Genomic DNA, 27602 nt, shown 5'->3' with positions numbered 1-27602 from the left:
TGTAATCATAATACTCTTTTACAATTTTTTTCTTATTTTGAGACAGAGATTTGCTCTGTCGCCCAGGCTGAAGTGCAGTGGCATGATCCCAGCTTACTGCAACCTCTGCCTCCCAGGTTCAAGCGATTCTCCTGCCTCAGCCACCCAAGCAGGTGGGATTACAGGCGCCTGCCACCACGCCTGGCTTGCAGTTTGTTTTTCACTAGTACATCTTGTAAATATTTTCATGCCAGTATAGATATATCTCATTCTTTTCAGTAGCTCCATAGTATTCTATTATACAGATAACAATTTTATTTAATTACTTTTTTCACTGGTGGACAGTGAATTGTTTCCATTTTTTCACTATTATAAATAAGGGTACAATGAATCATGTACTACTTTTTTTTTTTTTTGACAGAGTCTCTCTGTCACCCAGGCTGGAGCACAGTGGCACAACCTGGACTCACTGAAGCCTCTGCCACCTGGTTCAAGTGATTCTCCTGTCTCAGCCTCCTAACTAGCTGGGATTACAGGTGTGCGCCACCACGTCCGGCTAATTTTTGTATTTTCAGTAGAGATGGGGTTTCACTATGTGGACCAGACTGGTCTCAAACTCCTGACCACAGGTGATCCAACCACCTCGGCCTCCCAAAGTGCTGGGATTACAGGTGTGAGTCACCGCACCCGGACTGATCATGTACTTCTATATGTTTGTGTGAATGTTTATGTATGATAAATATTAAATGTCAAAGGATACAAGCTCTTAAAAATCCAAAAAAGTCTATTTTTCCAAACTTATTCTAGAAACATTTTACTCACATATGCTTCCACCAGCAAGACTCAGAGCTGCTTTTAGTCATTTAACAACTGATTTTCTATGACAAGCCAGGTGCTAGAACTTACGAGTTAATAATACGTAATTCAGGTCCTGAAGATACTTATATATCTTAATTGTGGAAGAATGACAAATTAAACAACTGCAACTCAATGTTGCTAAAAGAAGAATGCACAGAACATAATGAGAATACTGAGAAAAGGAATCTAACAAACTTTGAGGAGATAAGAGGGGGATTAAAATAAAGCATTTACAAAAATTAGCCAGGCGTGGTGGTGGGCGCCTATAGTCCCAGCTACTCAGGAGGATGAGACAGGAGAATCGCTTGAACCCGGGAGGTGGAGGTTACAGTGAGCCGAGATTGTGCTACTGCACCCCAGCCTGGGTGACAGAGCAAGACCCTGTCTCAAAAAAAAAAAAAAAAAAAAAAAGAAAAAAAGTATTTCATTAGAGGAGACACATAAGCAAAATCTTGATGGAGGATGAAGGGCAGAAGTAAGGAAAGGACATGCCAACTACAAGAAACAGCACATGTAAAGCTTTGGTGGTAGAGGGAGAACATTAAAAGTTGCTACAGCTGGCCAGGCACAGTGGCTCATGCCTGTAATCCCAGCACTTTGGGATGCCAAGGCGGGAGGGCTTGAGGTCAGTAGCTCGAGACCAGCCTGGTCTACATGGCGAAACCCTGTCTCTACAAAATATACAAAAATTAGCTGGGTGTGGTGGCACATGCCTGTAATCCCAGCTACTCGGGAGGCTGAGGCATGAGAATCCCTTGGGCCTGGGAGGTGGAGGCTGCAGTGAGCTGAGATCGTGCCACTGCACTCCAGCCTGGAAAACAGAGACTCTGCCTCAAAAAAAAAAAAAGAGAGAATTTCTAAGAGGAAGCAGTATAAATGTGAACAGCAAGATAGGAAGTCATATTGATAAAAATAAAATAAAATCTTCTTAGAGTAATAACTACAAACAGTTAAACTTCAGGACAGAAAAAACTATGTAAGTATGACTAGAAATTCAAATAGGAAAATAAGAAGACTTACTGTTAACATGTGAGTGTCTAATTCTGGAGGATCAATCAATCTAGCCACTGACTCCATAAACACAAAAAACGCTATTACTATTAGAAAAAGTCCATTAATAAATCCAGACAGAATTTCTATTCGGCCGTACCTAAAAACATAGAACATTTTTCAGAAAAGAAAAATGGCAAATATTTTTAAAGTACAAACTTTATAAATAAGGAAACAAGTCCAAATTTTCGTACTACTAAATAATAATATTAGAAAGTTAGCAATATTTTAAATATCATATTAATGCCTGGAAGGTCCTTCATATAGCTAGATATATATAGACATATATATCTATATATATATATATCTGTTTGTTAAAATTTTACATATTCATCAAAGTCCTTCTTTACGGTCTCTCTTTTTTTTTTTTTTTTGAGAACGAGTCTCGCTGTCGCCCGGGCTCGAGTGCAGTGGCCGAATCTCAGCTCACTGCAAGCTCCGCCTCCCGGGTTTAAGCCATTCTCCTGCCTCAGCCTCCTGAGTAGCTGGGACTACAGGCACCCACCACCTCGTCCGGCTAGTTTTTTGTATTTTTAGTAGAGACGGGGTTTCACCGTGTTAGCCAGGATGGTCTCGATCTCCTGACCTCGTGATCCGCCCGTCTCGGCCTCCAACAGTGCTGGGATTACAGGCTTGAGCCACCGCGCCCGGCCTCTTTTTTTTTTTTTTTTGAGACATAGTCTCACTCTGTTGCCCAAGCTGGAGTGCAGTGATGCCATCTTGGCTCACTGCAACCTCCGCCTTCTGGGTTCAAGAGATTCTCCTGCCTCAGCCTCCCGAGTAGCTGGGGCTACAGGTGCGTGCCACCATACCCGGCTAATTTTTGTATTTTTAGTACAGATGAGGTTTCACCATGTTGGCCAGGCTGGTCTCGAACTCCTGACCTCAGGTGATCTGCCTGTCTTGGCCTCCCAAAGTGCTAGGATTACAGGCATGAGCCGCCGTGCTCAGCCAAGGGAGCATAATCTTTGAGCTTAATTCCATTCAGTATTTATCAAATGCCCAATTAATATCCCTTATTTATTTCACATTTTTTAAAAATGAAGATTTGGAAATTATTTGTACTAAAAGTAATATAAGTAATATAATTCTGTTGCTTAACATGGAATTTGCACTTAAGATATACCACCTCAATAGTCAATGTACCTACCCATAGGAGAAAATCCGAGTGGCTTTCCACCTACTCATCAGGGCAGCAAAAAGTCCCATGACCAAAGCAGAGCAGTCAAAGAGCATGTGAAATCCATCTGAGATCAGGCCCAGACTGTTCGTCAACACGCCGTAGAATAATTCCACAAAGGTAAAAAGCTAAAAATATCACACACACACAAAAAAGGGAGGAGTATGTTGGGAACTATGTTTCAGTTAGGAGGATTTTAACCCTTAATTATCCAAATTTACTTGAAGATCTGCTATAATTGTTTAGTTATTTAACTACCACTTATATTAGAAACCCTATTTCACACAAATTGTAAAAAACTAAGATAAATCCATTTTACAAACTATTAAATTGTAAAAAACTTAGATAAATCCATTTTACAAACTATTTAAAACTGGTTTATATGTCTATAAAAAATAATAAACTAGGTTATAAAATGTTAGCAATAGGTGATTTGTAACACTGATTGCTAATAGTGAGATCCTGTAAGTTATTAGAATTCTTTAAATGCTACTATATTTACTGATTTGAAGGAACATACCAAATCAATGCTTCTGAAATGCCTCACAAATTGTTTGCTTAAATGGCTGGGCATGGTGGCACATGACTTAAGAATTGCCTAAGTAGTCTGAATATGATCTTGTAATCTTGCTATTATACTTAGAAGAAATTTAAATTTTAGCCCATCTTATTATCAGAAATTTGGGAAGTACTAAACTTATACAAGAACTATCAAAATTAAAATATTATGCTTTTAGGATATGCCAATTAACATTTAAAAATCTTACCAGATTCAAACACAAGAAGTAAAAGATCTGCCTAGAGTCACTCTCCTCAAGAATTTGTTTTAGTGATTCCTTAATAAACCTAGGGATTGATTGAGAGCTATGCTGAAAAGCGTCACCCATGAAGTTATAAAGAGGTGTTCCTTCAGGAGAATATCCAATAAGGGTACCTTTTTGTCCTCTCTTAGAGGGAGATGATAAGATATTGGCAGCTACAAAGAGAAAAAAAGAATATTGTTTAAATTTTAGAAGTTTAAGCTACCAAAACCAACACAGTAACTGTCAGCACTAAATGCAAGCACTGAAAAATTTCCCAAATTAAGTAAATGATTTGACCATCAAAATCTGTAAATAGAAATTTGTTAAAATAAAAACAAGGGGGAAAATGCTTACACAAAATGAAGAATATAGCACTCACTACCACTCCTCCAGACAGGACGTGTTCAGTGCTCTCCTGGTGTGCTGCTTTGTTCATAGCCCGAAGCTGGTCTGTTATTGGATGTGTCCAAAAATTTCCAAAAAGGAGAGCACTAATAAAAATGGGAAAGGATCCATAACGAGCACATTTGGAAACTTCCATTTTGACTGAACAAATGGAATCCACATAGAAATCCAGGATCATGACAAAAAAGATAACCGTTGCAAAAGGCATAATGAGAGAAAACCAAGACTCGACTTTACTCTAGAAATTAAAAAAAAGAATTGTCAAGACTATACATGTATAAAGTTCACATCTTACAAGATGTTTCTGTTAATCTTTTAATATATAAATAACCGCATGATTCAATATGATTCATAATATGCCAACATATAAAAGCTGTAAGATATTGGTACATTTTCTCAGTATTCTCCAAAGTTTTAAAAAACAAAAGCACTATTGTGTAATCATTCGATAAACACTAGGCGACACACAATCCTTAAGCCTAACACATGGTTAATTGCTGCTTCTTCAAATGATTCTTTTGGGCCATAGGAATGTGAGGGATATATAAATGTAATAGCCTTTGATTTGTATTTTCTATAAACAATAAAATTAACTCCAAATTAAAAAAAAAAAAACTACAAAGAAAAAGCAAAGACAATTTAAGCCACTTTCAACCTCAAATTAAAATACAATTTATTGAATATAGTGAACTAAAAATTTAATAGCAATTCATTTAACTAGCAATTTAATAGCAATAAATTCTTGCTCTTATCTTACCTCAGTTGTCACAGAAAGAACAATGACCCATGGGCACAAGAGAAGCACAGAAACAAGATGAGATAAAGCCTGAAGACGTTTAGCTCCACCAACGTCGATAGAGAGCTTTCTGGAAGCTGTATGAAAACCAACTTTACAACACAAAGCCAGTACTAGCAATAATACTCCACCCTGTGAGTAAAATTAGATAAGTCTCATTAGAAACACATACAGTTCAATAGTCAATCCTTAAATACATGATGTTTTGTTTTGTATTTTTTCCCCAGAGACGGGGTCTTGCTCTGTCACCCAGGCTGAAGTATAGTGGCATGATCACAGCTCACTGCAGCCTCAAACTCCTGTGATCAAAGAGATCCTCCTGTCTCAGCCTCCCAAGTAGCCGGGACTACTGGCACACACCACCACACCAGGCTAACATAATATTTAAAGAAATGGAACTAGTATATTTTTCCCATATACTGAATTACTTAACTACTTAAATGGCAGGCAATGTTATAAATTAACGGTAATTTTTTTTTATTGAGACAGAGTTTCACTTTTGTTGCCCAGGCTGAAGTGCAATGGCGCAACCTTGGCTCACTGCAACCTTGGCCTCCCGGGTTCAAGTGATTCTCCTGCCTCAGCCTCCTGAGGAGCTGGGATTATAAGCATGTGTCACCACATCTGGCTAATTTTGTATTTTTAGTAGAGACGGGGTTTTTCTATGTTGGTCAGGCTGGTCTTGAACTCCCGACCTCAGGTGATCCACCTGCCTCAGCCTCCCAAAGTGCTGGGATTTCAGGCGTGAGCCACTGGGCCCAGCTGATAATTTATTTTAAATGTACCTTTAAAGTTATAGTTGCTACAACTTTTCAGAATCTTTTGATCCTGTTAAGAACAAATAAATCATACCTTGTGATCTGCCACACCTAAGAAGGCAATGGCTGTGTAAAGCATATGAGTTAGAGCACTGTCATGATGTCCTTCAGCTAAGTGAGTTGAAGTAAAGGAAAAAATTCCAAAAAGTCACTCTTTGACACCTGAAGTTCTCCTGAAATTTTAGTTACACTATTTTGGATTGCATATAGACTGATCTGGGGGCCCCAGACCTAATTACTTTCAATAATGTGTTTCACTTAAAAACAAAACAAAATAAAACAATCTAACATTTAATTCCAGGACCTCATTTATAAATTGGAATGCCTGTATTTATTTTGTTGTCTCCAAAACAATTATAATAGTGCTTAAGATAAACTTGCCAGATTTTAGTAGTTAACCTCTAAAAGACATATTGCATACATACTTTAAGTACAACAAAGGTACAAGAGCATGGAATCTCCCTGGACCACTCCTGTCCAGTAGAATTAAGGTTGCCCTTTAAAACTGACTTGTAAAATGAGTCCTAAATCTGTCTTCTAAGTCACTGACCACATAAATCTTAGCAGAGTAAGTGACAAGCAAAAGAGGGTGGGGAATAGAGGTTGTATCACAAGCAACCTGGAGCTTTTCCAAAGTCATACTCTTCTCCCTCATTGTAACAACGAAAATTATTATTAGTTTACTAGTAAGTTTTACCGCAGTAGTATCAGTAATAGAAGAATAAAAACTGGTGCTTGGAGTTCTGCTGGATGGAGTGGGTAAGGATGTATGAATAGAAAATAGAAAAAAGGCATGTCTGTAGAGTAAAATGAGTAGATATATTTGACTAGAGAGTTGGGTTTCTACAAGAGAAGAGTTGGGGCTGAGCTAGAGATAATAATTTAGAGCAAGACAATGAATACTAGGTAAGGGAATTCGAACTTTTTCTTTCAGGCAAGAAGATACCAAAGGGTTTTCATTTATGAGCATTTAAATTGTTAAATTATAAGGGAGCAAACATGTTGAGTGGCAAATCACCTTTTTTTTTTTCCCCAGCACCAGGACATTCCAAAATATTCTTTCAATGTCCCTACCTTTCTGAAAATTTAGGGTACTGTAGGTGATACAGAGACGCTATAAAATATTTAACTTATAATGAGTTTGTTCATTATTTGAATACTGATTTAGAATATCTACATTAATCTATGAAAGTTTCATTCATCATTGATCAGTTTAATTCACTCATCCTTTCTTTTTCCATTGTTCCAGCCGTCTAGTTTTCTGCAAGACTTTAAACAACTCTGATCTATTCCAAAAGGATACGGTGTTCAGCCATTTTAGCCATGAGATCATCATTGTCAAAAAGCAATAAACAGATCACAGCAATAATGAAAAAAGCAGCTCCCCTTGTCTGAAAATAAAGAAAATAACATCAAGGATGACTTTTTCAAGGGTTGATTTTTAAGACCGTAGAAAAACATTTTCTCAAGTAAGCATTTACAAAAATGCATTAAAAAACTGAAAAAACATCTGACATTAAAGCTCTTAGATAAGCTTACAGTATTAGCAGTAAGACATCAAAGAGATATAAATAATGATAACGTTGATTATCTCTTTGCTAACATGGCTAGACATATTACTGTGCACTAATTGTTACTGTTTACAGAATCAACCTTCCTAAATGCTACTTTACTTTTGGTTGAAAAGCCCAAGTAGCTAAAGAATAACAGTAGGAACTTGTTTTACTCTACAATATGCAAGGAATAAAGAATATTCTAGATACTACTCCTCTACAGAAAAATAATCCAGAGGGCACGGTAAAACCAGCAAAGTCATTTCTAAGATCTAGTAAAGTATAAAGTACTTAAAAAGCTGATAAACTTAAAATTTATGTTCTCATTCCAGGGAAATTTTTTTTTTTTTTTCCAGACAGGTCTTGTGTCGCCCAGGCTGGAGTACAGTGGTGTGAACACAGCTCACTGCAGCCTACAATTCCTGGGCTCCAGTGATCCTCTTGCCTCAGCCTAACAAACAGCTGGGACCGCAGGCCATGTGCTACCATGCCTGGTTAATTTTTTATTTGTAGAGACCAGGTCTAGCCATGCTGTCCAGGTTGAGGAAAAAGGTTTTCATAAAAGAAAATTATTAGCTTAGTTTATGTAAATATTTCAGAAGGGTAGCTTCAAGAGCAATCTAAATAGCATTACTATACATTCCTTTTTCTTTTTTTTGAGAAGAGTCTCACTCTGTTGCCCAGGCTGGAGTGCAGTGGCGCAATCTCAACTCACTGCAACCTCCATCTCCCGGGTTCAAGTGATTCTCCTGCCTCAGCCTCCTGAGTAGCTGGGATTACAGGTGCATATCACCATGCTTGGCTAATTTTTGCATTTTTAGTACAGACAGGATTTCACCATGTTGGCCAGGCTGGTCTCGATCTCTTGGCCTCATGATCCGCCCGCCTTGGTCTCCCAAAGTGCTGGGATTACAGGCATGAACCACTGTGCCTAGCTAAATAGCATTACTATACATTCTATATTTACAAATTTACAGGTATAACATGTCTTGTATGATACATATACTTGTAGAATACCTATTATATATGGATACATAAGTGTATTATATATACCTACAATGGAAGTATAATACTTCTATTAAAGTTTACAATGCAAAGTGAGGATACTCTTCTATTCATTATATGATTACCACTATAATGGATAAATTCTCTGTTAGTGTGGTATTACAACAAAATTCAGTATGCTACACATAAGAAAAACCATGTAATTTAAAATTTCTTAAGTTTTCACTGAGTTAGGATATGGCAACATCAACAACAATCAAATACAGAGAACATAACTTAATATTTTGTTAACAAAGAAGGCAACTGAGAATTCTGTAATGCTTCAGTCTCATAATTAAGGAAAAAAAGGCCGGGCACGGTGGCTCATGCCTGTAATCCCAGCACTTAGGGAGGCTGAGGCAGGTGGATCACGAGGTCAGGAGTTCAAGACCAGCCTGACCAATATGGTGAAACCCCGTCTCTACTAAAAGTACAAAAATTAGCCAGGTGCAGTGGCAGGTACCTATAATTCCAGCTACTCAGGAGGCTGAGGCAGGAGAATTGCTTGAACCTGGGCAGTAGAGGTTGCAGTGAGCCGAGATCGTGCCACTGCACTCCAGCCTGGGTGACAGAGTGAAACTCTGTCTCAAAAAAAAAAAGGCCGGGCGTGGTAGTTCACGCCTGTAATCCCAGAACTTTGGGAGGCCAAGGTGGGCAGATCACAAGGTCAGGAGTTCAAGACCAGCCTGGCCAACATAATGAAACCTTGTCTCTACTAAAAATACAAAAATTAGCTGGGTGTAGTGGCATGTGCCTGTAATCTCAGCTACTAGGGAGGCTGAGGCAGAAGAATTGCTTGAACCTGGGAGGTGGAGGTTGCAGTGAGCCAAGATGGTGCCACTGCACTCCAGCCTGGGCAATCCAGTGAGACTCCATCTCAAAAAAAAAAAAAAAGAAAAAGAAAAAACAATCATCAAGTCCTGGACTGATGCCCTGATCCATTTCTCACACTAATGAGAACACTCTCATTTCTAGTTACTTAAGGAGGAAAACTTTTTTTTTAATGTTTTCAAGTCATTTTTATTTCTTTTGTGAGTTGTCATTCCCAGTTTTTTGCTGATTTCCTGCCAAGGATCTTAAACATTTTTAAAACTGAAATGGGTGATTTATACTTTGAAAGAAATGTAAAACTTATTTGTGGCAATTTTTGTTGTTGTTAGTTTTTTGTTTACATACCGATTTCTGTTATACGTTAAGTTTATAATCATTATGAAGCCAAATATAGTCAGTTTTCCCTTTGTGATTTTTTCCATTACTTTCATGCTCAGAATTTTCTCTATCTACATATTTTATTCTATGTTTTTACAAATGTCTATTTTGTAAACTCACAAAGCTCTTCAATCCGTGAAATTTATTTTGGAGTACTCTATTAGTGAGGGGAAAGGATTAAACAGTGGCCCCTGCTTTAATACTAATGACTCAGTTTGAAATCTGCAGGCAGAGTATTCTTTTACTCTGCTCTACTTGGCATATTACTTTGTTCACTTCATTACTTCATTTATCTCCCTCCACTACTTTGCTTGAAAGTCCCTTTCAGACTAGGGACTATTACACTGTATTTGTCTTTATGTATCCTTTCCTCTATGTCTAGGAAAATGTACCATGCACAGGAAGTGTGGGAGATCGGTCTTGGTAGTGGGAGAAATTACAGGAATAGAAGCAAACCTTCTTGGAAGGCCAGGGGGTTTTGCAAGTTTTGAGATACTTTTACTGAAGGCAGCCAGATTCTCTTATCAGAAGCCTAAAAGCTTAAGGCTTAGATACAAGGGAATGTACAGGAGTTTATCTAAATACCTTGTTTACTCATGTTGTCCTAAAACCGACCTTTGATCATTTGCACTCAAGACTGCTCTCTACGTAGGGGATCAGCAATGTTATTTACCCACAAAGCACGTTGATTCAAAGCCTTTGTCATTAAATCTATACTGAATAAATGCCCGCAGCGCAAGCTTGACAGAGCCGCAGCTGCTGACTCTTTATAGCACCCTCCTTAGGGTCTGTAAGTGGCCTGGTCCCCTAGCCCACTCCTTCACTAAATACCTGTGTCTGAGTGCATTTGTCGTTCAGTCAGGGTCTGCCAGTCAGATCCATCAAGGAAGTGTTTAATTTGGTAAAACAGAACCACTGTATAGTTCTAACAGTTTGGAACTGTAGACTGGTAGCTCATTTAACAAAAGGATAATACTTGAATCACTTAGGATGAATAGGAATGCTTAGGTGGCAAAATGTTAGATAAATGTTCATCATAATTTAAGTTTAACAAGGTTTTAGTTATTTTTCAAAAATGATTTACGGGTTTAAGAATGAGTAGAGGGGCGGGAGGCTGAGGCAGGAGAATGGCGTGAACCCGGGAGGTGGAGCTTGCAGTGAGCTGAGATCCGGCCACTGCACTCCAGCCTGGGTGACAGAGCGAGACTCCATCTCAAAAAAAAAAAAAAAAAAAAAAAAGAATGAGTAGGGGGGTTTGGGGGAAAGGTGCATGAGTACAACATGAAAGAGATCATTGTGGTGATGCATCAGTTGTCTGTCTTGCTTGTAATGGTTACACAAATCTACACACGACAAAATTTCATAGACCTACATGCATACATACACACATGCACACACACAATTGTATGTAAAATTGGTAAAATCTGCGTAAGGTCTATGGATTGCACCAATTTCAATTTCCTGTTTTTTTTTTTTAATTTTTGTGGGTACATAGTAGGTATACGTATTTATGGGGTACATGAGATGTTTTGATATAGGCATGCAATGTGTATAATCACATCATGTAAAACGGGGTATCCATCCCCTCGAGCATTTAGCTTTTGTGTTACAAATAATTCAATTATACTATTATAGTTATTTTAAATGTACAATTAAATTATTATTGATTATGGTCACCCTATTGTGATATGAAATACTAGGTCTAATTGCCTGGTTTTGATAGTGTACTTGATTTGGTTAAGAAGTTACCTTTGGGGGAAACTAAATGAAGGGTGAGGGTCCTCTATGTACTATTTTAGCAACCTCCTAGGAATCTATAATCATTTCAAGATCATTTTCCACTGTTTTCATGTTCATAAATTTCTTCAACTACAGATTATTTTATATTTTTACAAACATCTATTTTTGTAAACTTACAGAATTCTTCAAAAACAAAAAAATTTGTAAGAAAAATGTAAAACTAGCAGAAAAAGCCCGTTTTTGTTTTTTGTTTTTGTTTTTGTTTTTTTGAGGCTGAGTCTCACTCTATCGCCCAGGTTGGAGTGCAGTGGCGTGATCTCAGCTCAGTGTAACCTCCGCCTCCTGGGTTCCAACAATTCTCGTGCCTCAGCCTCCAGAGTAGCTGGGATTATAGGTGCCCGTCATCATGCCCAGCTAATTTCTGCATTTTTAGTAGAGACGGAATTTCACCATGTTGGCTAGGCTGGTTTCAAGCTCCTGACCTCATGTAATTCGCTCACCTCAGCCTCCCACAGTGTTGGGATTACAGGCATGAGCCATCACGCTCAGCCTCCCTGCATTCTTTCAAATGGTAAAAGATAAGATTTTATTCCTTTGGATAATATGTGACATACATACTTTCCATTTCCAAGTAACTGATAATGGAAAATTCTACCTTTGCTGGTCCTCCTCCAGAACTGGTGAACAAAACACTGAGTAGTGAAATTACAACAATATCACTGTGTTCAAATAGCAGCAAAGTCCTACAAAAATAAAACATTATCATTCATGAAATGTAATTTATCTTTATCAAGACACATGAATTCAACTAGAGTTAGAGAAAGAAAAACATTTCCCCTTGATTTCACAAAACATAAGAAAAATAAATAGGTACAACCGCTTTAGAAAATAGTTTGGCATTATCTACCTTAGAAAGACTGAAGCTATAAATACCCAATCATACCCCTCATAGAATTACGTCATACAGATTTCTTATTCTTGTATAGATATGTATCAGGTAAGACTTACAAGGTTGCTCATACCAGCACTGTCTGCAGTAAGCCAAAAAATACAGGCAATGTGGCTGGGTGCAGTGGCTCACGCCTATAATCCCAGCACTTTGGGAGGCCGAGGCAGGCGGATCACGAGGTCAAGAGATCAAGACCACTCTGGCCAACATGGTGAAACCCTGTCTCTACTAAATATACAAAAATTAGCTGGGCATGGTGGCATGGGCCTGTAATCCCAGCTACTCAGGAGGCTGAGGCAGGAGAATCACTTGAACTCGGGAGGCGGAGGTTGCAGTAAGCCAAGATTGGGCCATTGCACTCCAGCCTGGTGACAGAGCAAGACTTCATCTCAAAAAAAAAAAAAAAAAAAAAAAAAAATTTACAGGCAACGTATAGCCATGTGCTGTATAACATCATTTTGGTCAATGATAGACCACATATATACAATGGTGGTCCCGTAAGATTATAATGGAGCTGAAAAATTCCAATCACCTAGCGTTAACGCATTACTCATGTGTTTCTGGTGATGCTGGTGTAAACAAGCCTACTGCACTGCCAGTCATATAATACAGTACATACAATTATATACAGAACATAAGACTGCATAATGATAATACATGACTATGCTACTGGTTTAGGTTTAGGTGTTTATTGTACTACACTTTTAATTACTTTAGAATGTAGTACTTTTGCTTGTCAAAAACAAAGGTAACTATATCCTTTGACTTCAAATAGTGGTTTCAAAAAAAAAAAAAGTTAACTGTAAAACAGCTTCAGGCAGGTCCTTCAGGAGGTATCCCAGAAGGCGGCATTGTTATTATAGGAAATGACAATTCCTTGCATGTTACCAACCCTGAAAACTTTCTATTGGGACAAGATGTGGAGGTGGAAGACAGTAATATTGATAATCCTGACCCTGTGTAGGTATAGGCTAATGCGTGCATGTCTTAGTTTTTAACAAAAAAGTGCCAGGAGTAGTGGCTCATGCCTGTAATCCCAGCACTTTGGGAGGGCGAGAAGGGTGGATCCTTGAGCCCAGGAGTTTGAGACCAGCCTAGGCAACATGGGGAAACCTGCTCTCTATCAAAAAAGATACAAAAGTTAGCCAGGTGTGGTGGTAGGTGCCTGTAGTCCCAGCTACTGGTGAGGCTGAGGTGGGAGGATCCCTTGATCCAAGGAGACGGAGGTTGCAGTAAGCCAAGATTGTGCCATATATTCTAGCCTGAACAACAGAATAAGATCCTGTCTCCAAAAAAACAAAAAAAGTTGAAAAAAAATTAAAAACAGAAAAAAGTCATAGAATAAGGACATAAAGAAAATATTTTTGTACAGTTGTACAATGTGTTTATGTTTTAAGCTGTTTTTACAAAAGAGTAAAGTATGCTAAGGTTAAGCTTCTACCTCCTGAGGTCAGGTGATCTCTTCCACCTCAGCCTTCTGGGCAGCTGGGATCACATGCACGCAGCACCATGACTGGCTAATTTTTTGTATTTTTTGTAGAGATGGGATTTTGCCACGTTGTCCAGGCTGGTCTCGAACTTCTGGGCTCAAGTAATCTGCCCACTTTGGCCTCCCAATGTGCTGGGATTAAAGATTTTGCAATTGAGAAACTGCATGATGGTTTTAGTAGAAGAATGAGAGGGCAGTGTTGGTAGTGATAAGGTTAGGAGCTAGATGACTAAATAGGGAGCCAAGTAAAAATGTAAGTACTTCTTCTTTCCCTCCTTATTGTAACACAAAAGGACAGTGATATAGTAACACAAGAACCAAAACATAACTTCATGAATAACAAATTTAAAATATTGCAGATGATAAGCAACAGCAGCACTCAATCATATTCAATTATATTCAAGCATAAGGTGAAAAACCTCTTCCCACGCTAGGAAATTCAGCTAGCTTTCTCACCCCTCCAAGCTGCAGCTGCGGCTAGAGATAGGACATTTCCAATTATACCTACTCTGCATCTGACAACGTACAAAGCAAACAAGTCAAAGGGATCCCAATCCAGAAGCTATTCTATTGGCCATGAGAGGGGAAAGGACTTTTCACAAGGCATTTCCACATTTCTCACCTTTCACTTTCCACTCTGTCTACCCCACTATTCTGACTGAGATCCTTTACAACAGTGGTCTCCAAATCTTTTTGGCACCAGGGTCTGGTTTCCTGGAGGATAATTTTTCCAGACAGCAGTGGTGGGGCCATGTTTCAGGATGAAACTGTTCCACCTCAGATCATCAGACATTAGATTCTCATTAAGGAGCATACAACCGAGATCCCTCCCATGCACAGTTCACAATAGGGTTTGTGCTCCTATGAGAATCTAATGCCAGTGCTGATGTGACAGGAGGCAGAGCTCACGCAGTAATGCTTGCTCCCCCATGGCTCACCTCCTGCTCTGTGGCCTGGTTCTTATTGGGTTACGAAGCCATACTGGTCTGTAGCCAGGGAGTGGGGGATCCCTGCTTTAGAACATTTTTTTTTTTTTTTGAGATGGAGTCTCGCTCTGTTGCCTAGGCTGCAGTGCAGTGGTGTGATCTTGGCTCACTGCAACCTTCGCCTCCTGAGTTCAAGTGATTTCTGGCTAATTTTTGTATATTTTTTAATAAAGGCGGGATTTCGTTATGTTGGCTAGGGTGGTGTCCAACTCCTAACTTCAAATGATCCACCCCTTGGCCTCCCAAAGTGCTAGCATTATAGGTGTGAGCCACAGTGCTGGGTCAAGAACATTCTTCATTTCACTCCTTACCTCTCACTCTCATGGCAAGGCATTTTTTTCTTACACTTATTCACTAAGTAAAATCCTTCGCAGATGGGGAAATGTTAAAAGAATGCTCATACACAGCTGCATGACACAACTCCTATCAAGTGGTTGCTAAGCATTTCCTCCTTAAACCAGTCCACTTGCAGAAAAAGACTAATCTATATATACCTAGGGAAATACGAAATGGGAGTAGTTTACTTTATCCACCACGCATTTAATCTGATAACTGATATACTACTTCTGAGACGTTTATTTATGAGAGTACTTGCAAAACTGTGCAAAAAATGAGTGCTTTTAGAGATTTTGTTCTCCTTCTTATTGGCTGATTTTATTTACCACTTCAGACCTTTTATTATAGCTTCTAAGCTGTTAACAGGGATCACGAATAAATGATTAAAAAGCCGTATATGCTAAAAATTTTCTGAAACTTGGAATTCTAACTAGTAAAACAGCTATGACAAATCATGAATAAATTTATTAATGGTATTCACCAAAGAACTAGTCCAGAAACTCAACAGGTTTCTTCTATTTGTTGAATTCTCTCTGATGTTATAAAAGTGCCAGACACATTTGCACAGATAAATATTTGACATAAAACACAGTGGAACAAAAACAATATTCAAAATGAAGAAATACAAACACACATTCAAAATATGCATTTTTATTTACCTTAGTGGTCCACAAAGAGTGAGGCCAAAAAACCACAAGAGTGAAATAATACACCCAGCAACAGCATGTTTAAATATTTTGATCCACTATAAATGGAAACAAAAAAATTAAAAACTTCAGTCACATATATTTTGCTATATATCCCAATTTTAAATAAAATACAGAAAATAAACAAATATTTTAAAGGTGAAATAATTACGTATTTTGAAATTAAGTAGAACACATAAGATCCCTTGACTGAGTCTAGATTTCCAAGACAGTATTCTGGGCTGGGTGCGGTGGCTCATGCCTGTATCCTAGCACTTTGTGAGGCTGAGGCAGGTGGATCACCTGAGGTCAGGAGTTCAAGACCAGGCTGGCCAATATGGTGAAACCCCGTCTGTACTAAAAATACAAAAATGAGCTGGGTGTGGTGACAGGTGCCTGTAATCCCAGCTACTCAGGAGGCTGAGGCAGGAGAATCGCTTGAGCCTGGGAGGCGGAGGTTGCAGTGAGCCGAGATTGTGCCACCGCACTGCAGCCTGGGCGATGGAGCAAGACTCTTTCTCAAAAGAAAAAAAAAAAAAAGGGACAGTATTCTGTTTTCCATTATCTATATTCTTGTCTGCTGGTACATTTTGAAATCTTTTTCTTCAGAGTACAGTTTTATGATTTCTCAGTTTCTCACTAGTTTCCTAGGATCATTTAACTTTTTGTCTTTAAATTCTTTTCTACCAAGAATTTTTAGTGATCCATTTATCTGAAAGGAGAGAAAAATGTTAAGATGGGGCTTACACTGTTAATCCTATTTTGAAAAATGTTCTTCGTCTCTGAAACAGAAGTACTTAAATTTGTCTTTCTAATAAAAAAATTATGACACAGGTTTGTAAGTCATGGCATAAAGCAAACATGTAGTATGGTATAACTGCTGCCTAAAGAAGTGATGATGTGAGATGATTATGCAAAATGTAGGACAGTTCTAGTATGAACCACAGCTGCCTAAAGAGAATAGTGACAATGATCATGAGGGTGTCACACTGTCACAATGATGAGGCATCATTCCAAAAACTTCATAAGTATTAATTCATTTCTTCCTCACAGTTCCATTAGGAAGTTACTATTATCACCATTTTACAGGTGAGCAAATTAAGGTAGAGAGAAATCAAGTAACTCGCCCAAAGTAAGGGTCAGTAAGGAGGACAGACAGAACACGCCTTTGACTCCAGAAACCTCACTCTTAACCCCTATGCTTTGTCAGCTTTCCAGTGACATTTGTACTAGGCTCTTGGGCATGCTTTCATGTCCAATTTGTAAATCTTTCAGAATAAGAACTGTGTACTGAAGAAAACAATTACATGAATGCTTTATAATTTTTTTTAGCCTCTTGTTTTTTTAAAAACATTTCATGATCTTAGTACTTTATGGTTTAAAGTCTCCATTCAGAAAAGACAAGAGCAAGTTAACTCTAAAATTGTTCTTCGGCATATCTTAAATTATTCATTAAGTACCCATTATCAAAAAATAAGCATTGCATCCTGGCCCACTAAACGAGAAGCTGCTAGGAATAAAAGATTCTGCAAAGATCTTACCTGGTGTTTGGTAATAGTTTTCCCAGAAGAAAATGGCTTTTGAAACAAAACCATAAAAAGTGCAGTCCTGTAAATATTGAAACATTAATATATTAATATTAATCAATATTAAACACAAGATATGGTTTTAAGTAAAGACACTTATTTTAAACAAATATGCCAGAACTTGAAGTGTTATCCTCTGAATAAATCATACTGGAGAATTATACTCATTTTAGTACAACTCCTTTTCAACATTTAGAGAACTTTTTTTTTTTTTTTGAGATACAGTCTTGCTCTGTTGCCAGGCTGGAGTGCAGTGGCGCGATCTTGGCTCACTGCAACCTCCGCCTCCTAGGTTCAAGCAATTCTCCTGCCTCAGCCTCCTGAGTAGCAGGGATTGCAGGCGCGCGCCACCACGCCCAGCCAATTTTTTGTATTTTTAGTAGAGACGGGGTTTCTACTAAACCTTGTTGAAGGTTTTTTTCTACAAAACCTTGTTGAAACCATGTTGGCCAGGCTGGTCTCGAACTCCTGACCTCGGTTGATCTGCCTTCCTTGGCCTCCCAAACTGCTGCGAAAACAGGCATAAGCAACCACGCCTGGCCGAGAACTCTTATTTTCTGTCTTCAGAACTAGCTAACAAGCCACAAAAGGAGTCACAATTTTTTTTATATCTTAAAATACCAAAGAAAATAATTCCTATTTTCTCTAAAATTCAGTAATAAATCTTGAAATAGTATAATGAAAATGAAGAAATTACTAATTATACATCCCTACCTTTCACATTGCCAAAACAGTTGTATAAAAATGCACACAACTTGGCCAGGCACGGTGGCTCAAGCCTGTAACCCCAGCACTTTGGGTGGCTGAGGTGGGCAGATCACCTGAGGTCAGGAGTTGGAGACCAGCCTGGTCAACATGGCAAAACCCCGTGTCTACTAAAAAAAAAATACAAAAATTAGCCAGCCATGGTGGGACACACCTGTAATCTTAGCTACTTGGGAGGCTGAGGCAGAATTGCTTGAACCCAGGAGGCAGAGGCTGCAGTGAGTTGAGACTGAGCCACTGCACTCCAGCCTGGGCAACCGAGCCAGACTGTCTCAAAATAAATAAATAAATAAAAAAAGCACATAACCAGTGGCTTAATATTTCTTAATCAATAATCTATTTCCCAAATTACCAAAATTATACTTCTAAGAGTGTTTTTTTTTTTTTTTTTTTAAATAGAGTCTCGCTCTGTTGCCCAGGCTGGAGTGCAATGGCGCAATCTCAGCTCACTGCAACTTCCGCCTCCCAGGTTCAAGCGATCCTCCTGTCTCAGCCCCCCTAGTAGCTGGGACTACAGGCATGTGCCACCATGCTCGGTTAATTTTTGTATTTTTAGTAGAGATGGGGTTTCACCATGTTGGCCAGGCTGGTCTCCAACTCCTGACCTCAGGTGATCCACCCCCTTCGGCCTCCCAAAGTGCTGGGATTATAAGCATGAGCCACCGTGCCCAGCTGACTCCCAAGAGTCTTTAATAGGTTTTTATTAACAGAGAGGGTGGTCACTATCAATCTCAAGATCCAAGAAATCTTTATTCAGAATTTCTTGTATGTAGGCTGGGCGTGGTGGCTCATGCCTGTAATCCCAGCACTTTGGGAGGCTAAGGCGGGCGGATCACAAGGTCAAGAGATTGAGACCATCCTGGCCAACATGGTGAAACCCTGTCTCTGTTAAAAATACAAAAATTAGCTGGGCATGGTGGTGAGCACCTGTAGTTCCAGCTACTCGGGAGGCTGAGGCAGGAGAACTGCTTGAACCCGGGAGGCAGTGATCTTGCAGTGAGCCAAGATCACGCCACTGCACTCCAGCCTGGCGACAGAGTGAGACTGTGTCTCAAAAAAGAAAAAAAAAAAAAAAGCATTTCTTATAAGTAGAATAATTTCATGTTCATACTGTATGAGGACTGTACTAAGAAAGGATTATGTAGTGAACACAGCCCAACCATGGTTTAACTTAGAAAATAAGGAATATTTGTTCCAGGACAGGCCTCAGATAACACCCTGTGCCTGTTTGAAGATTGGGTTGTATCAGTCAAATAGTGTAGGAATCCCTAGTGTCCCTGAGACCTTTTCAGGAAGTCAGCAAGGTTAAAAGCATTTTCATAAAAATACCAAGACATTATCTGCCCCTTTCACTCTTATTCTCCCAGGAGTGTAGAGCGAAATTGCTAATACTGCAACAGGTTCAATGCTGAGGCACTTATGAGAATCTGGCTATCCTCTATTAAGCCAGATATTAAAACAACTTGCAAAAATCTCATCAAAGTCTGTGTTTAGGCAAGTGATTAGAGCACAACAATCCCTTTTCTTTTCAGTCTCTTTGTACCTCTAATCTTAAGTATACTCCCAGTTAAAAAAATTTATCAAATACTTGTCAGGAGGAACAAACAAAACAAAATATTGCATGTAAAGTTTCTTAAAGACACTCTGTTAAAACAGGATTTTCAAAGAAATAAAAAATATCAAGAAAAAAAATCCACACACTCACCCAAGTTTTAATATAAAAATGAATTGAACAATGTGAACAGCTTTTAGGAGATCATATGATTCGAAAAGTCCGACAGCCTTCAAAAATTTAGTGAAACATAACAACACAATGTATTTTGTTAATCTGAAAAATAAAAGCAGAAACAATTTTTAGTATCATTGAAATTACAAGGAACTCATCAATCTGGTTTTTTAAACGAGGTCATTACAGAAACCCTAGAAATATACATAAACAAAAGATGAAACAAAACAAAGTCCCCAAACAACTCACCATCCACATGATAATTACTGTTGACTTTTTTTTTTAAATCATAGAGACGGGGTCTCAATGTGTTGCCCAGGCTGGTCTCGAACTCCTTGGGTCAAGCGATCCTCCAGCCTTGGTCTCCCAAGTGCTGGGATTACAGGTGTGAGCCACCGTGCCCAACCTACTGTTAACATTTTGAGGCCAGGTGCAGTAGCTTGAGACCAGCCTGGGCAACATGGCGAAAGCCTATCTCTACAAAAAATACTAAGAATTAGCCAGGCATTACGGCACGTGGCAGCAGTCTTGGCTCCTCGGGAGGATCACCTGAGCCTGGAAGGTTGAGGTTGCAGTGAGCTGTGATTGTGTCACTGCACTCCAGCCCGGGCGACAGAGTGAGACCCTGTCTCAAAGTACAAACAAACAGGCCGGGCGCTCATGCCTGTAATCCCAGCACTTTGGGAGGCCGAAGTGGGTGGATCACCTGAAGTCGAACTCAAGACCAGCCTGGCCAACATGATGAAAACTCACCTCTACTAAAATACAAAAATTAGCTGGGCATGGTGGCAGGTGCCTGTAATCCCAGCCATTTGGGAGGCTGAGGCAAGAGAATCGCTTGAACCCGGGAGGCAGAGGTTGCAGTGAGTCAAAACTGCACCACTGCACTTCAGCCTAGATAACGGAGTGAGACTCTGTCTCAAAACAAAAACCAACCAACCACAACATTTTGGGTTTCTTTTCAATGTATATGAATGATTATGTATAGATACAGTCTACTTTAACAAAAAATGCCCAACAAAAAAATGAAAATTTTCTTGATCAAGTTGCTGGACTATTTTGTTATCTGCTTTCTAACTTAGTAACTCCTCCAAACAAATAAGGAGAACTAAATAAAAACTAAATTCTGTTATGAAATGAAAAGACCACAATAAAGGAAGAAATGGAAGAATGGTAAATGGCTTTGGTTTGCGCCTCCTCTGCCTTGTTAAGTGACTACAGTGAGAGTTGTGGTTGAAAGGTCAATTGACTGGACCTAGAGTCCTAAAAAGGCTCAGGAATTGGAAACACCTCAGGAGGGGAATGAGAAGCTGAAAAGAAGAGGATCTCTAGGAGGAAGTCTTCCAAGTAATCAGATTCCCAGGTTCCCGCCCAGCCGGGAGGCAACTCTCTCCTCAAAGACTATTAGGAGTCATGAGTCATAGCCTCTGGCGAGGTCACTTAAATTTCCTGAAGTAGACAACTCTGCTGGCTTTATAAGAGAATGTCCGTGTTTTTAGGAAAAACAAGTATTTAAGGATAAAGAAGCATTAAGTATGTAACTTACTCTCAAATAGTCCAGGGGAAAAAAATACCTGTGTGTGTGCATTTAGAGAGAGAGAGAATAAATCACATGGGACGATACATTAACAATTACAGAATCCAGGCAAAGAATATACTACTCTTGTGACTTTTACATAAACTGGACATTATTTTTAAATGAGTAGTTTAAAAGTGTTATTTATTCAAGGGTGTATTGTCTCAGGTAGGGAAATGTGGTAAACAATCCTTTGCTATTTTATTTGTACTATTTACTTACCAGAGTTACCCTTCTATTGTAGTTTATTGCAGAATCAATCAAATTCAACTCAGGACTGGTTGAATTTTGATGGAGTCCAGGTTGCAAGAGTTTTACTTTATATAGACCAAAAATCAAATACTAGTTATAATCTGCAACAAAAACTAGTTGACAAGTCCTTTAATTGTGGGTATTTTTATGTCCAAATTTACAAACATGGATTATTTTAAACAAAGGTTTATTTTGCTTTAAGTCCTCTTTGCGGGGAAGGGCAGAGGGTCACAGCTAACATTTGTTGGGCACCTGCTATGTTCCAAGTGCTTTGAATACATCATTTCATTTAATTCTTAGAACAGTCCTACAAACCAAGAAGTGGTATCCCTGTTTCACAAAACTGAGTCGTAGAAAAGTAATTTGCCCAAGGTCACACAACTGATAAATGAGCTGGTAGTCCGAGTTGTTTAAAACCCCCTGTATAGTGCCTTCTACATAGTAGATACTTGAGTATTTATTGAATGAATTGAACTTGAATTACACACTGATTTTTTATTTTTTAGCCAGAGAACTGTCGAGCTACGGCAGTAGGCAAAGCCCAAGAGGCAGGTTTGAACCTAAATCCAAATTTCAGTAATTCCAGGTTTAGAGAACCAGGGAATTATCTTCGATCTCAGCTCACTGCAACTTCTGCCCCTGGGTTCAAGTGATTCTCCTGCCTCAGCCTCCTGAGTAGCTGGGATTACAGATGCCTGCCACCACGTCAGGCTAATTTTTGTATTTTTAGTAGAGACAGGTTTTCGCCATGTTGGTTGGCCAGGCTGGTCTCATACTTCTGACCTCAGGTGATCCACCTGCCTTGGCCTCCCAAAGTGCTAGGATTACAGGCGCGAGCCACCACGTTTAGAACCAGGGAATTTTCTAAACCTTCACAGAAAAGTCCACTGATAACTTTTGACAAGACTAGTTAATGGGAATTAATGGTTTATAAATTGGGGGGTGGGGAGGATGGGCCAGGCATGGTGGCTCATGCCTGGGAAGCCTAGGCAGAAGGATCACTTGAGTCCAGGAGTTCAAGACCAATCTGGGCAATATAGCAAGACCCTGTCTCTCCAAAAAGTTTTTAAAAATTAGCCTCCCTTTCCTCTCCTCTCCATCTTCACTTCCTGATAAATCGATGCCATTGTTTTTCCTTCATAACATGAACTAGGAATGTCTCCTTATTAATAATTTTGCTTATCAATATAGGTTACTTAGCCTGGTTTTTCATTTTTAGCCCAACAGTTCATTAATTGGAACTTTAAAAATCAAATAATCCAGGCCAGGTATGGTAGCTCATGCCTGTAATTCTAGCACTTTGGGAGGCTGAGGTGGGAGGATTGCTTGAGCCCAAGAGTTCGAGACCAATCTGGGCAAAATAGCAAGACCTCATCTCTACTAAAAAGTAAAGAATGAACTGGGCATGATGGTGCACACCTGCAATCTCACATACTGGGAAGGCTGAGGTGGAAGGACTGCTTAAGCCCAGGAGTTTGAGATTGCAGTGAGCCACGATTATTTTACTACACTCCATCGTGGGCAACAGAGGAAACGACCTTGTCAGAAAGAAATGGAAGGGGAAGGAAGGAATGAAGGAAGGGAAGGAAAGAAAAAGGGAAGAAGAGAAGGAAAGAAAAAGGGAAGAAAGGAAGGGAAGAAACCACTGAAATCTCTAAGGGTGTTTTTTGTGTTCTATTTTTTTCTAGTACATATACATTTGCTTTATTTTGTTGTTGTTGTTGGTTTTTTGTGGGTTTTTTGCAGTTTTTTTGGGGGGGGGAAGGTGGGGCAGGGTTTTGCACTATCACCCAGGCTCTAGTGCAGTAATGGGATCATAGCTCACTGCAGCCTTGACCTCTTGGGCTCAAGTGATCCTTCTGCCTTAGCCTCTCAAGTAGCAGGAACTACACGCACTGCCACTGTGCTTGGCTAATTTTTATATTTTGTAGAGATGGGGGTCTCACTATGTTACTAGGGCTGGTCTCAAACTCTAGGGCTCAACTGATCCTCCTGCTTCAGCCTACATTTACTTTATACCTAGACAACTGCTGGAGATTTGGTAAGTTTTCCAGAAGGGTCCTCCTGGAAGCCTGGCTTTTGGGATATTGGAGTTAAATGAGAGAATGGGAGGCAGAGTTAAGAGGGGAAACTCCTTTTTAATCTCCACATTTTCCATCCAGGACCTCATCCTTCCTTTACTCTTGCAACCTGAAATAAAGTAAAACTCTTGCAACCTGGAATTCATCAAAATTCAACCAGTCCTGAGTTGAATTTGTTCTGCAATAAACTACAATAGAAGGGCAACTCTGCTAAGTAAATAGTACAAATAAAATAGCAAAGGATTGTTTACCACATTTCCCTACATTACGCTTTACACTCTTGAATAAATAACACTTTTAAACTACTCATTTAAAAATAATTTCCAGTTTACGTAAAAGTTACAATAGTATATCCTTTACCTGGACTCCGTGATTGTTAATGTATCATCCCGTGTGATTTATTATTCTTTCTCTCTCTAAATGCACACACACAGGTTTTCCCCCTGGACTATTTGCCAGTAAGTTACACACCTCATGCTTCTTTATCCTTAAATACTTGTTTTTCCCAAGAACGTGGACATTCTCTTATAAAACCAGCAGAGCTGTTTACTTCAGGAAATTTAAGTGATATGCTTTTTTTTTTTTGAGACGAAGTCTCGCTCTGTCACCCAGGCTGGAGTGCAGTGATGCGATCTCGGCTCACCACAACCTCTGCCTCCTGGGTTCAATCCATTCTCCTGCCTCAGCTTCCTGAGTAGCTGGGATTACAGGCGTGCACCACGTCCAACTAATTTTTTTTTTTTTTTTTGCTATTTTTAGTAGAGACGGAGTTTCGCCATGTTGGCCAGGCTGGTCTCGAACCCCCGACCTCTGGTGATCCACCTGCCTTGGCCTTCCAAAGTGCTGGGATTACAGGCGTGAGCCCCTGCGCCCGGCCTGATATGATACTTTTATCTAATCTACTGTCCATAGTACAATTTTGTCAATTGACCCAGTAACGTCCTTTAAAGCACTTTCCCCCCACCAAATCAGACCAGAATTGCCTACTGCATTTAGTTGTCATGTCTCAATAATTAACATGATATGCTGTTATTTACAAAATGAGATGCTCAAAATAGATTAGAAAATTAAATTTATGCTACAAAAATGCAGTTGCTTTAAGTTCTGTCCTATGTGGTGTTCTTCCATTTTTATAAAAAATGCTTATGTTGGGCCGGCTCGGTGGCTAATGCCTGTAATCCCTGCACTTTGGGAGGCCGAGGCAGGAGGATCACTTGAGGTCGGGAGTTAGAGATCAGTCACACCAACATGGAGAAACCTCGTCTCTACTAAAAATACAAAACATTAGCCAGGCGTGGTGGCCTATGTCTGTAATCCCACGTCCTCGGGAGGCTGCGGCAGGAGAATCGCTTGAACCGGGGAGGCGGAGGTTGCGGTGAGCGGAACGTAAAAGGTTACGTTACAATGCTATTACTACAGCTCTTTTTTTTTTTTTTTTTTTTTTGAGACGGAGTCTCGCTCTGTCGCCCAGGCTGGAGTGCAGTGGCCGGATCTCAGCTCACTGCAAGCTCCGCCTCCCGGGTTTACGCCATTATCTCGCCTCAGCCTCCCGAGTAGCTGGGACTACAGGCGCCTGCCACCACGCCCGGCTAGTTTTTTGTATTTTTTTATTAGAGACGGGGTTTCACCGTGTTAGCCAGGATGGTCTTGATCTCCTGACCTAGTGATCCGCCCGTCTCGGCCTCCCAAAGTGCTGGGATTACAGGCTTGAGCCACCGCGCCCGGCCTATTACTACAGTTCTAAAGAATTTATCACATTTATCACTTTCTTTAAATATCAAAGAAAGTATTTTATTCCAGAATGAGAAGAACTCGTTAAAACTGGAGGCAATGAACACAGTTCCAGTCAAATTGCAGGGCTATATTTTGTGTATCTTTGACACTATCTCAGAACTTAGGAAGGACATACTCGAAAGTGGTCGCTGCACCTGTTGGTCCCTTACTTTTGGGGTTAGTGGGAGAATTGGAGAGAGGAAGTGGGAATTTTCACTTTTTACTCTATGAATTGCTGTGTTGTTTAGATTTTTTTTTTTTTTTTTTGACAACGAAGACACATTTCTTACTTAAGAATAAAATAAAAAAAGGAAATAGGGCTGGACCCTTGATGTGCTCAGTTAATCTGAACATCCAAGTTCACGTATGTACTTTGGTTTCGACGCCTCTCGAGAGATGACGGTGACACCTTCCCCTAATTTATGCAGGGAAACGTCAGAAAGGTTAAGTAGTCACCAGACTATTTCAGGGAGAAACAGCCAAGAGAAAGGCTTCTCACAGATCAGAAAAACCTCTCACTTGAACTGGCGGGCAGTTCTAAGACTGACTGACTGCCTTGTAACCCAGAAATTCAAGCAGAAGCTTTCTGGCTTTAGCGCCTTCATTCTGCAGCGGGCACCCGAAGGGCCCAGGGAGCCCGGAGGCAGCCTGCGCGCGGGGAGGGAGGCAGAGGGAGAGGGCGCGCCGACCCCGGGACGTCCCGGGCTGTCAGCGGGGACCGGACGGAGGCCAGGGAAGGTGTATCCTGAGCGGCCCAGCCGGTCGCTGCCTTTCGGATAGGTCCCTTACCGAGCGCTGGGTACGTCCACCGGCCCGAGGCCGCCGCCGCCGCCGCCCGGGCCGGCCAGCACGTCCCCGCCGTATTTCTCCTCCATTCCGGGGCTCACGAGCCGCCGCCGCTGCCCCTGCCGCGGGGTCTCCTCATGTCTCGCCGCTGTCGCGGAACAGCGGACACAGGCGCGTCACTCCCCCATGGCAGCTGCCCCGTCGGGCTCCCGCAGGCCGGGCCGCCGCTGCCGCTGCCGCTGTCCCCGGCTCCGGCCCCCTAGCACACGCGCGTCGGGACTAGGCCGCGGGCAGTTCCGGCGGCGCCAGGTTCCCGGGAGGCAGCGCCAGTAGGGACGTTGCCAAGCCACGTCATCAGGCCCAGCAACCCTCATTCCCAGGGGCGTGCCCAGCCTTGCGTCTGCGCAAGCGGAACACTTGCCTTTCCTCGCCGCTTCTTAGGCTCCTCCCGCCATGTTGTGGCGCATTGAAGCCCCGCCTCCTATCAGCCTCTCCGGTTGGCGCTCCCGGTGCACTTTCCTGTCCCTGCAGTGCCACCTATGGGCCGTCAGAAGTACAGCGGATTCGTGCAGCGCAGAGGGAGGAGGCGTCGAAAATGTACAGCCAGTGTGATTAAACAAAGTTCACCAATCTTTTCCTCTGCGTTAGGGCTTCTGTTTTTTTTTTTTGTTGTTGTTGTTGTTTTAGATGGAATTTCGCTCCTGTTGCCCAGTCTACAGTGCAATTGTGCGATCTCGGCTCACTGCAACCTCCGCCTCCCAGGTTCAAGCGATTCTCCTGCCTCAGCCTCCCAAGTAGCTGGTATTACAGGCTTGTGCCACCATGCCTGGCTAATTTTGCATTTTTAGTAGAGACGGGGTTTCTCCATGTTGGTCAGGCTGGTCTCGAACTCCTGACCTCAGGTGATCCACCCACCTCGGCCTCCCAAAGTGCAGGGATTACAGGCGTGAGCCACCGCACTTGGCCTAGGGATTCTTAATCTAGGTTAACATACCCTCTGCCTCTTAAGTTTTTGTGAGTATGGATCATTTTTGTGATAAGAAGGCCTCAAGTCTTAAAAGTCCACGTGCCCTTCCCCCAACCAGAGATAACTATTTTTGAAGCTGTAGAGAATCGATTACAAATAGCGGTACAGCCATTTCTTTTGAACAATGCCTTTGATGGACTTTGGAGAGA

At 40.6% G+C, this 27602-nt stretch overlaps 1 protein-coding gene across 3 annotated transcripts in view; it reads right to left on the bottom strand.

The window, feature by feature from the left end:
- Positions 1–26828, bottom strand: part of SLC30A5 (solute carrier family 30 member 5) — a 36873-nt gene extending 10045 nt beyond the window's left edge. The window contains exons 1-12 of one of the 3 annotated variants that reach the window (XM_010380211.2): positions 26430–26828; positions 19938–20060; positions 17423–17489; positions 15855–15940; positions 12091–12178; positions 7193–7280; positions 5924–6000; positions 5033–5203; positions 4225–4513; positions 3835–4043; positions 3038–3195; positions 1858–1987 (exon numbers count right to left, since the gene is read on the bottom strand). In XM_010380211.2, coding sequence (XP_010378513.1) covers positions 1858–1987; positions 3038–3195; positions 3835–4043; positions 4225–4513; positions 5033–5203; positions 5924–6000; positions 7193–7280; positions 12091–12178; positions 15855–15940; positions 17423–17489; positions 19938–20060; positions 26430–26515 — 1572 coding nt within the window. In that variant the 5' untranslated portion in view covers positions 26516–26828. Of the gene's footprint in view, positions 1–1857; positions 1988–3037; positions 3196–3834; positions 4044–4224; positions 4514–5032; positions 5204–5923; positions 6001–7192; positions 7281–12090; positions 12179–15830; positions 16594–17422; positions 17490–19937; positions 20061–26429 lie in introns of those variants that run through there. The other 2 variants (XM_030927654.1, XM_010380212.1) reach the window with 2 other exon arrangements.
- Between the last annotated feature and the right edge of the window lie 774 nt (positions 26829–27602).

Source organism: Rhinopithecus roxellana, chromosome 3 (assembly GCF_007565055.1).
Source record: "Rhinopithecus roxellana isolate Shanxi Qingling chromosome 3, ASM756505v1, whole genome shotgun sequence".
Taxonomy (NCBI): Eukaryota; Metazoa; Chordata; class Mammalia; order Primates; family Cercopithecidae; genus Rhinopithecus; species Rhinopithecus roxellana.
This window is presented reverse-complemented; position numbering and strand designations above follow the sequence as displayed.